This window comes from Mixophyes fleayi, chromosome 3 (genome assembly GCF_038048845.1).
Source record: "Mixophyes fleayi isolate aMixFle1 chromosome 3, aMixFle1.hap1, whole genome shotgun sequence".
NCBI lineage: Eukaryota > Metazoa > Chordata > Amphibia > Anura > Limnodynastidae > Mixophyes > Mixophyes fleayi.
In genome coordinates, this window is record NC_134404.1 from 348567246 (window position 1) to 348579441 (window position 12196).

Here is a 12196-nt window from a genome sequence, read left to right on the forward strand (position 1 = left end):
AGAAGGTATTGTATCTAAATAATTTTGGGGATAGATTATATATATATATATATTAATTAGACGAAAAATATATATTTAACATATTTTTTATTTTTGGGTTTAGAATCCATTCTTCCAGAACGTGTTGTAACACCGCTCATCCCAGATCAGTTGCCTGATGAAGAAGTAGCATCTGATGTCTCACAAACAGATGAATATAAGCTGAATTTTTGAAATGGTCTAATAAATACATGTGACTGTGTTATAATTTTAAACAGTATTTCATTGTTTCAGAGTTTATTTTTTATTCATGTTTATCTTTACAGAAGAAATTGACCATGATACAGAGTCATTGTCATTATCGCCAGCTGCAAGTTCAGTCCACGAAGATGCTGCAACAAGATTTGAGTTGCTACAAGAAACCTTCACCAACCTGCAAGTTCCATCCACCGCAGGGGAAGGTCCATCTCAAGCACAGGGACCCCACACGGGCACCGGTCTTCCAACACAAGCGGTGCACGGTCTACCAGAAGAAAGCACTCTGATTCCATCACAAACTCTGCTAGACAGACGGAAGGAAGGCAGGAAACATCTCGGCGAAATATGGAAGACAGAGTCCAGAGAATTGGGGATTCGGTAGAGCGTATGACGTCTGTTGTGGTAGAGGTACGAAGCTCCCGTAATGCCACCAATCATTATTGGAGCGAATGGTCTCAATCCCAGATGATATTGCAGCATCTCTGTTCTTGAACACCATTCAAGCGTGACTGGCACTGTCAATGGAGCAGAATACAGTGCTCCATTATCAGATGAATCAGTCCATGGCACAGATGAATGTTCAACAACAACAACAAACAGTCCATCTCCAAGTCATGTCAATGCATCTTCAAACCATTTTGGAAGAGCTGAGGGTCCGGCGAGGCCAGGGGAATGTTTCACTTTCTTTCCCCGATTGGAATCTTTCTGGTCTGGATCCCCCCCACACCACAGCAGAGGACGTCAATGGAACTGAACACCCCCGTGGTGGAAGTAAGAAGACCTGAGGGAGCAAGAAGACTGCTGGAAGAAGAAGCCAAAGAGGAAACCATCAACCCGATGTCGGAAGAGGAAGACGGCTGTTCGTAAAGAAAGTAACATTACATAAACTGTATTGTGTCTTTTCTTGTTTCTGGTTCAGTTTCTGCCTGGTTTTTACATGATTTTGTTCCCATAATGGAAGGGGTATGATGTGACCTATGGACGATGATCTATAAATGATTATATTTGAGTCCAAGACTGATCCTGCTTTTTTTTCAAAATAATAATTTTTTAAAAACACCCACAACACATGCACAGTTTTCTTTTAGTTTACAATGAGAGCGACTTATCAAGTTTACCCTTTATGGCAAAGAACCTGGAACAAACCATTGAAGGCATGTAAAGATTGAAGGTAATAATTATGTAATGTTGTATGTATTAGAAATCGAGCTATAGATACATATAATACCACTACCAGATGTGAATGTACAGGAGAGCTCCTCACTTCTCAGTTAAGTTAAAATACAAAAATATTGGCAAACCAAAATTTACATGTGGTTTTAGTTTTACAAAAAATCATTTTTAGTGTAACATATTAGTTCTTTTACATAGCTAATATAGTCCACCCCCCCCCCCCCAAAAATGGAAAAAATAGAATTGGATTTATATCAATCACAAAAGCTTAATGACCCCCAATGATTTATTACAAATATCCATCTAACTCCTCCATGTTGTGATGGTTACTAGAAAATTGTGAACTCAGTGCAGGTTTAACATATTTTCTGTTTGATTTGTCACAGATATCATTGAAGAAAATGTAGATGTCACTGACAACTGACTGTAAGCAAAGTAAAGGACGTAGATTGTAAATGTCATATTCAATGAAAATTTGAAAGAAAATTGTTTCTTTTTTTAGTAGATAGATATTCTAGATAGACTAGATTAGTAGATAGATATTCTAGATATACTAGATTAGTAGATAGATATTCTAGATAGATTAGTAGATATTCTAGATAGACTAGATTAGTAGATAGATATTCTAGATAGACTAGATTAGTAGATAGATATTCTAGATAGACTAGATTAGTAGATAGATATTCTAGATAGACTAGATTAGTAGATAGATATTCTAGAAAGACTAGATTAGTAGATAGATATTCTAGATATACTAGATTAGTAGATAGATATTCTAGATAGATTAGTAGATATTCTAGATAGACTAGATTAGTAGATAGATATTCTAGATAGACTAGATTAGTAGATAGATATTCTAGATAGACTAGATTAGTAGATAGATATTCTAGATAGACTAGATTAGTAGATAGATATTCTAGATAGACTAGATTAGTAGATAGATATTCTAGATAGACTAGATTAGTAGATAGATATTCTAGATATACTAGATTAGTAGATAGATATTCTAGATATACTAGATTAGTAGATAGATATTCCTTAACACAAGTTCAGTATAAATAAAATTTAAAAATTATACTCGGGTAGAAGGGTCACAGGACCGTTGTGGTGGACGGCTTCACTGTAGACGTGTAGTTTTCAGTTCAAGTATTCTAAGAAGAAAAATGTTGATGGGCACTGCCCCATCTCACATAATAGAGGTCAATGTTCAGTAGATAAGTGTTTGGTCCTAAAACCAAAATAAATTTGGGTGTAATCTCTATTAATATAGTTGTTTGGTAGATTTATGTTTTCATATTTAATCTGTTAAGAGTTGGAGTAACTCAGGGATGATTTATTTTTATAGCAAAAATTATATTTAACACTTTTCAAAATATAGGAGATTTTAGAACATCATACTTTTATTGGTGCTATATTGGGTTGAAATGATCTCTTGAAAGTTGTATTAATTTAGTTTGTTCAACACTTATTTTCACTAAGATCTAGTTGCTGTTTTGTACACCAATTACATTCAGGTTGAACATATATATAGTAATAAACCATTACACTTTTAATATTGGGTACCTGATAAAAAACAAAAGGCTAAAAAACATTTATTTTTTAAATTTATTAATAAAAGCATTGTTTTGTCACAAAACACATTCCTGATGACTTTCCATCTGCGAGGTCAGTTTACGTGAAGAATCTTTAGAGAGGAACTGGTCACTTATTTGAATGAAATATTATTATAATTTTCTTTTTTTAAATTTAGCTTAAAATTATGGAAAATGTATTATTCATTTTTTGGTACACTCCCTGCTGATCTCTGCTTACTAATCTACTCTACCAGAAAACAGCTGCTCCAGACCGATACGTTTCAACGGTTGGGAGATCTTAGAGCATAAAAATTGGATTTCAGTTATACATTCAATTAAAATGCATTTTTCATTTAAATTATTAAAAAAAAAATAAGGGTCAATAATTTTGTCAAAACAATTATGTTATCATTTGACAAATCCAGTTCACATCATTCCCTTACATATAACTTGCAAACAACAATTTAAAATTCTGTGTAATGGCAAAAACATAACATATACTCACCATGGCTGATTTATTGGTTCTCTTACCCATGATGCAATGAACCAAAATCTCCTCCTTGGTGAGAGCTTTACACTTGTGCATCATTCCAGTATATTGGATGACAACGCCATATTTGTATTATTTCACACTTTCTTGAACACATAAATATTAATTTTGGGTTAAAAATTCCTTACATGAAAAAAAAATCTTCTATTACACGTTGCCGTATCTGAGTTCCGAGCTCCACCGCCTGTCGGTACCGCAGTAGAAAGGTCCAAATCTAAAGAAATCTCTGGATCTATATCAACCTCCAACCGGTTTGTAATACAAATATAGTGCAGAATAGCACAACCAATAATTATATCACAAACTTTAGAGGGTGAATATAAAAGCACACCGCCGGACCTGTCTAAACAGCGAAACCGGCTTTTAAGGGCACCAAAGGTTCGTTCAATAACACCCCTGGTACGAATGTGTGCAGCTTGGTATCTTTTTCAGCGTAAGATACAGGGTTACTTAATGGAGTCAGCAACCAGGACTGGCTTCCATATCCTTTCACAAATTTCGGAACAACGACGACTGTTGCAAGATGAAGGAGTCATGCGATGAACCTGGAAAACCGACAACATTGGTGATTTTTTGTTTGGCATCACAAACCATCTGAACATTTATGGAATGGAAGTGTTTTCGATTGCGAAAACTTTCTTCCATTCGGCGGGGTGGTGTATGTGAAATCAATTGCACCCAGCACATTGGGCATTTGAGCCAAAGCCCAAAAATCAGCTCTGAGCTGACGCCACTCATTGGCGCACTGCGGGAAATTAATAAAATGTGCAGTGTGCTTTTTGAGGGCTTTTAGGACCTGGAACTGAAATGTTCCTGAAGCCAAACAATGCAAAGCACCAAGCAGTATGGCAAGTCCAGGGACTGCTCGGTTAGTAGTGCCATGAGTTCCTCTTTTGAAATCTCGTACAGATTGTAAATTGCTGAAGAGGATCCGATAAAGTCTTCTCACCTCCGCCTGGGACAATCCATCAAGCAAACGCCTGTTGCGGTACAGACGTGGCCTGGGGATTCTAGTCCTATTTGCCATAATTGACAATGCTGCCATTGCCTGTCCACCATTCTCTCCCACAGTCTCTCTTCCATACTCACATTCACACCACATATATCAACAGTCTCTCCAGCCACTCCCACATTTGCATTGCATCCAAAGCAGTCTCCTCCATACATGCAACATACATGTACATCCCCACTGTGTCCAGGAATGGCTCCATTGAAAAAGAGATACTAAACTATTAAAAAGGATAATTAAACTAAACTATTAACTATTTCTTTACACCCAAAAATGTAGGGAGAAGAACTGTTTGTGAGGGGATAATGTGCCTGTGAGAAGCACGAGTTTACTAGGATATTACTTTGGTTGAAGTGATTAATTTATATATATATTCAGCTAATTTTTAAATGCCAAACAACACAAAACAAACAAAACGATACGTGTCCTTGTAAATAGCCGATAATCCAGCAGAAATCACTTCAGTAAAATGCAGGAGAAGGTGGTTTGCCCCCCAAAAAATCACTCAGCCAACAGTATTCTCAAAAAAGCCGTCCTTAACCACTGTCAACTCAAGTGATTAGAAAAAAAAGTGTGTCTGTTCTAGTTAAAATAAAGGACTGCACCATTAAGCTACTTTTTGCGTTAAAAATGGATTTGAATCTTGGGTAAGGCTAACCCGCTCGAAAATGATAAAAACACGTGTTAAATGAATTAAAGCTGTGTTAAAAAAAAACACGGTCAATTGAATACCCCCCTAGGTGTGATATCTCCCAGAAGAGGAGCAGCATTGGTGGAAGGAGGACTTGATGGAGAGTAAGTAAAGTGCCAAATTGTGTATGGGAACCCTAATTGGCATCCAGATTTGGGGCCTTTTTGATTAAAACGAAAAAACTAAATTCAGAATAATACGTGTGGAACACTCTCTTATACTATAAGGATATTATACTTGTGAAAGTCTTGTACACTTTATGTATAATATACCTGTAAAAATCTCTTACACGTTATTTATTATAATATACTTGTAAAACAATAGTGTAATATAAAGTGATGTAACAGCTATAGACAGGCAACCAGTGGTCTTTCTCCAATCTCTCAATTTCTGTCTGTCCCTATGGGATTCGTACCGGGTCAAGCACAAAGTTGTCCTCCCTCATTTCCCCCTGGTAACTCGTCACAGCAATTTAAGTACTGGTTACGTGCAGGAATATGTCTGGTCTCAGACCTGGCTGTTTATAGAACTTGGGATCTTTGCTGTAAGTTTGAACCTTTTAGTCGGCTTATCTGTGAATACTTCCACACTTCGCTATGTCCTGGCCCTCCCGTCGTTCTTCGGTCTCTCACTTTCTTTGAGACCATGTGTTTACACTCCCCACTTATAAAGAGGATGACATCTGGAGTCTATAACTGGCTGATAGAGATTCCCCTTGACACGTTAGGTCGGCATGAGTGAGAATGGGAAAAAGACCTGGGACCCCCCCCCAGGACGGGTCTTGTTGGGAGGAGGTCAGAGAGGGAATTGCCAAGAGCTCAATCTCTACACTAACCAAGGAACCAGCATACAAACTGTACTATAGGTGGTATTATACTGAAGACAAACTATCTAGAATGTTTCCCACGGCCTCTCCGAGCTGCTGGCGGAATGTGGTCAGAGTCGTACGATGCTACATATATGGTGGATCTGCCCTCGTATAGTCCTTTTCTGGACCATGGTTCTCACACTTATAAACTCCATGTCGGAACAACAGGTCACTAAGGACCCTTGGTCGTTCCTTCTCTCTCGCCCCTTTCCTGATGAGAGCTCCCCTTCTAACAAGCTTATCTCCCATATACTGGCAGCTGCTAAGTCCCTAATCCTCCCTCCATGCAGGAGCTACAGAATTACATATGGTATATCGCAAGCATGGAGAGTATTACATACTACCTACACGACAAGTCACAGAAATTCTACAAGGTTTGGGCCCCATGGTATTTACAAGAAAGCTGTATCTGCATATCCTCCTTGACTCTCCTTCCCGCTATTGGCACATAGCCCTTGTGCCGCCTCTGGATCCCACAGGTTGGGTGTGGTGCACCATGGGTAAAAGCTTCGGCTATGTTGAAGATTGATTTCTACTTGCATAGGTTGATTGTCCCTGGATACGCTACATTCCCCTTCTCCCCCTCTACCTCCTCCCCCTATTCCTGATCCATCTCCCTTTCCCCTTCCCCCACTAGTATAAAACATAAAACTACGAGGAGACATCTTGTTTACTCATATTCTTTTGATCAATATGATGTTTGTATTTCTGGTGCGGTTTCCTCTTTAAATAGTTTTTAAAAAAAATGTGTGCACCACGGCCAAGTAAATAGCCAACATAGTCAATGGTCAATTAACCTACCAATGTGTCTTTGAAACGTGGAAGTAAACAGCAGCACAGAGGAAAAAGTGTGAAATTCTCTTACACTTTACGTATGATATTATACGTGTGAAACTCTCATTTTTCTCTTTAGAGAATGGTGAATTGAGCTCAGTTGTTATGGTCCAGGTTTGCTCTGTTCCATGTAACAGAAGGCACCAAGCCTGGTTATGTTGAATATTAATGCAGGAGGGGTCAGTAATAGGGAGTTATACTAGTGCCGGTCCAGATAAATATATCTGTACACTGGTAAAATAGTTATGCTGCAGACACTTTTAGAAATTGTGTTTGTATTACAATACACTTTATGAGATTAGATTGCACTGTATCCGTGACTACACTTCAAAGATTATAAAGCCGGAAACTAAGATATAAAGATTTGTATACTTACGATAAATCATTTTCTCTGATTCCATCTGGGGACACTGCTACCATGGGTTATATGTGGTGGAGGTGGAGTTGGCACTTAACTAGTTAACTTGTTAATTTGTAACATGCTCACAGTTCTCTCCCCTCTGCAACCCCCTGAAGCCTCTCACTTTAATTATAAAGCCCCAAGGAAGGAAACAAACAACCAGAGACCAACGCAGCAGAAGGGAGGGATCGCAGTGTCCCCCAGATGGAATCAAAGAAACAGATTTTTCGTAAGTATAAAAATCCTCTTTTCTCGTTCATCCTATCTGGGGGACACTGCTACCATGGGGACATTCTAAAGCAGCCCCCCTAGGGAGGGACCGCTCTAACAGCCCGGCACGTAGAGCACTACTTCCAAAGGAGGCGTCCTCAGCACCAGGACGCCCCCACCGAACTGGTGGGATGGGCAGTAATGCTCTCTGGCACAGGACGGTTAGCATTGACATAGGCCTGCTTAATCATGGAGGTAAGTCAACGAGCAATAGACGGCTTCGAAGCAGTCCAGCCCCCCTTTGAGGAATCAAACAAAATGAATAAAGAGTCTGTCCGACGAATTTTATATGTTCATCTGACATAAGTTCGGAGGGTCCTGACCACATCCAAGAATTCCATAGGATGTGGTTTCCCTATTTCTTGATGCAACCCCCCAAGTCCAGCACTGACCAATGTTTAACATAGAGAGGCCCAGGGGTTTGCCCAGAGAGGGGAAAACTCTGTGGATATTAGGCCCTAGTTATAAGTAGCCACTCCAGGGGGGGAGGAGATATTCATTTTGGGACTGGAAGGTGCAGTGTAGCTGGTTTTGAGTTTTCGTTCTCTACCAATGGACAACAGCTGCAGCTAAGAGAAGAACTCCATGGGTCTTTAAGTCAGGACATCCAGGTGACTGTAGCTCCTTAAGCTAATGGGGTAAGGGACAGACGATGTGGCATATATTTACTGTGTGTACATAATAATCTAGTGATTGTTTTTATTACAATAAATGTATTACTTTACTTTCTAACTACATTTGCCTGAGTGACTATATGAATCCTAGAAGGTACTGGGTAGACTTCCCTGGCATAGGAAGACACCCGTGGGGTGGCGAGATGGACACCAACATAAATGGACACTGGAGGATAGCTGAACACGCACATACATGTACACTAGCACAGAGAAGAATAAATACATGCACACTAGTGGCAAGATGAACATGCACATACATGGACACTGGAGGAGAGATGAACAGGATCACCACGTAGGACATACACAGCAGTCTTTACACATATTCATAGTTAAATAGTCATCATAAAATTACAAACCTAACTGGGATCTGTGACTTGTTGTGCAGGAATTCATCATGCGAGAGACATGACACACACAGGACATCACCCACCTGAACGGACCTATAATTCAGAGAGATCTCAGTGTTCTGATGGAAATAAAAGTGATTCTACAGGTGACACAAACGTAACATTAAACCCCTTTCTCTGAGGCTGCAGGGAACACAGACGGTGCACTAGGGCACTGGAGAAAGATCTTGCTCCTCAGCAAGTAGACAAGGAAAGCAGCAGAGTAGACGCACACATTACTGGGGGAGAAGGTTTCCACTTACAGCCTTGAAGTAATGGATTTAAGTGTAAGGGCAAACATCGCCTATTCTCCCTCTGCAGTTGAAGCCATAAATGGAGGTATGTCCCAAAGCTAACCTCAACTGCAACAAAGGATGAAAAATTAGCCGCAGTTTTGAGGACCTTGGTATCATAGGAGGCCTCTGCAGTGGTGGCAATGTCCACTTCGTAAAATGATGAATAAGTATGTAGGGATGACAAGTTGGCCTCTGGTTCACAGGTGCTCTATAAAGTTCCATTCAAAAAGGACCAACCACTCCAGATGAGCGGCATCAGTCCAGCGGGAACTGTATCACCTGGCAGAATACTGTCAGGCCGGGGCCTACTGAGGTGTATAATGGAGCAAACACTAACCGGTATTAGCACTACTGAACTAGCAGGTGCGGAGTCTAACGTACCCCTGGTGTTCGCCAAGGACCCCTGCAAGGAGGTTTGGACTTCGCTGCACAGGACACGCAGGTCGCGGTCCTACTAGCCATTTGCCGGCGTAGTGTAGAAGGGTCAGACGGTCCGGGTGGAGCCAGTCAGGAATATACGGTACCAAGGAGAATCCGAAGGAATAGTCAATCAAGACGAGGTCGCAGTAAAATATGGGTCACACAGAGAACGGAATAGTAGCTAAGCCGGGTCACAACGGAGAACAGGAACAGTAGGAGCACACTTAGGGAGAGCAAGAGCAGGAAAACCAGGAACACTAGTCAGGAAACTTGTTACTCTGGCACCCTAATGGCGCCAGAGCCAGATTTAAATAGGGGCAGAGAAGAGCTGATTGGGAGGCTCAGGAGGCGGCCCTGCTGTGGAGAGGTGGCGTCCCATTGCCTAGCAACAGGACGGAGGCAGGGCGCGTGCGCCTGACGGCAGCTACAGGAAGCCGCAGCTCGTCTGTTGCTAGGCAACAGAGCGCTCGGTGGAAGTCAGGCGTCCATCCCCGTCTGACAGGGGATCAGCGGGGACGGCGCCTGACAAATACATTCCTTATGACGGCCCGGGAAAAGACAAAAAGGGAACAATGGAAATCCTGAGTCGTGGCCACATCCAAGGAATGGACTGCTCGTTATTAATGGTTGTGTGAGGACAGAAGGACAGCACCACCGTCTCCAGGTTGATGTGAAAACTAGACACAGCTTTAGGGTCCTACAAGAAAACTATATGACTTAACTAAGGAGATCTATGGGAAAGAGCTGCCAGTTAACAGAACAATAGGTAAAAATAAATTACTTTTCATGGCAGAAAACACAGGGGAAAAGAAGGGACTGAAATGGAAATACACTACAGGGCTCATGAAGACTGAGGAGAACAGAAGAATGTCCAAACATGGCCGCTCTATATAAAAGCACTAGAACATTGGAAGCAGCACCAGCAGAAGTTTGAACCTTGAGAAAATATTTTCCTGGCCTTTGTGAAGGAACAGAAAAGATTAAAAAAAACAGCCTGGGTGGAAAAATCCATTCCTTACACCTGGCAAGGTAGACGTATACGCCTATAATAGATATGATAAGAGGGTTTCCATGTCCATAGCAGCACGGTCTGAGTAAGGAGGTTGGCACGGTCCTTTCGCTTAATAAACACATGGCTTCAAGATTTATGATGTTACAGCCTGTGGAAAGAAGGCCCTCAGGAAGAAGGTCAGGCCAAGAGACAGATGTCGGGGTAAGGGACGTCCACTCTGGAACTGAGCATGAACAGAGTGAAGAAACAACCCCTGCCAAGCACTAGGGGACAGCTGAGGCTGCCATTCACAAATTACAAATAATTAAAAAATAAATAAAATAATGTAAGTCAGGGCAAAAGACAATGTGGCCACCTCATATAAGGTGCCAGAGATGGAGCAACTGAGTTAAAGAGAAAAGGAAGAGTCAGAGATGCGTTTCCAGTGCCCTCCCTGCTAGGGGGAAAACAAAACTCACTGTCTGTGTCCCGTACTTCAAATTGAGAGAGGAGGGGCAGAAATAAGGGCAGGGGTCTACAAGAGAGAGACAGAAATAAGGGCAGGGGTCTACGAAAAAGAGACAGAAATAAGGGCAGGGGTCTACGAGAGAGACAGAAATAAGGGCAGGGGTCTACGAGAGAGACAGAAATAAGAAAAGGGGTCTACCAGAGAGACAGAAATAAGAAAAGGGGTCTACGAGAGAGACAGAAATAAGGGCAGAGTTCTACGAGAGAGAGACAGAAATAAGGGCAGGGGTCTACGAGAAGACAGAAATAAGGGCAGGGTTCTGCAAGAGAGACAGAAATAAGGGCAGGGTTCTACGAGAGAGACAGAAATAAGGGCAGGGGTCTACGAGAAGACAGAAATAAGGGCAGGGTTCTACAAGAGAGACAGAAATAAGGGCAGGGTTCTACGAGAGAGACAGAAATAAGGGCAGGGTTCTACGAGAGAGACAGAAATAAGGGCAGGGGTCTACGAGAGAGACAGAAATAAGGGCAGGGGTCTACGAGAGAGACAGAAATAAGGGCATAAGTCTATGAGAGAGACAGAAATAAGGGCAGAAGTCTACGAGAGAGACAGAAATAAGGGCAGGGGTCTACGAGAGAGACAGAAATAAGGGCAGGGGTCTACGAGAGAGACAGAAATAAGGGCAGGAGTCTACGAGACAGAAATAAGGGCAGAGTTCTACAAGCGAGACAGAAATAAGGGCAGAGTTCTACGAGAGAGAGACAGAAATAATGGCAGGGTTCTACGAGAGAGAGACAGAAATAAGGACAAGGGTCTACGAGAGAGACAGAAATAAGGGCAGGGGTCTACGAGAGAGACAGAAATAAGGGCAGGGGTCTACGAGAGAGACAGAAATAAGGGCAGGGGTCTACGAGAGAGACAGAAATAAGAAAAGGGGTCTACGAGAGAGACAGAAATAAGGGCAGGAGTCTACGAGAGAGACAGAAATAAGGGCAGGGTTCTACGAGAGAGAGACAGAAATAAGGGCAGGGTTCTACGAGAGAGAGACAGAAATAAGGGCAGGAGTCTACAAGAGAGACAGAAATAAGGGCAGGGGTCTACGAGAGAGACAGAAATAAGAAAAGGGGTCTACGAGAGAGACAGAAATAAGGGCAGGAGTCTACGAGAGAGACAGAAATAAGGGCAGAGTTCTACGAGAGAGAGACAGAAATAAGGGCAGGGGTCTACGAGAGAGACAGAAATAAGAAAAGGGGTCTACGAGAGAGACAGAAATAAGGGCAGGAGTCTACGAGAGAGACAGAAATAAGGGCAGAGTTCTACGAGAGAGAGACAGAAATAAGGGCAGGGGTCTACG

General features: G+C 41.7%; 1 protein-coding gene across 1 annotated transcript in view; it reads right to left on the minus strand.

Moving 5' to 3' along the window:
- Positions 1 to 12196, minus strand: part of PEX6 (peroxisomal biogenesis factor 6) — a 71199-nt gene that overhangs the window by 41513 nt on the left and 17490 nt on the right. Inside the window, exon 3 of the mRNA XM_075204529.1 lies at positions 8637 to 8720. Within this exon, the coding sequence (XP_075060630.1) occupies positions 8637 to 8720 (84 nt within the window). The remainder of the gene's footprint in view (positions 1 to 8636; positions 8721 to 12196) is intronic.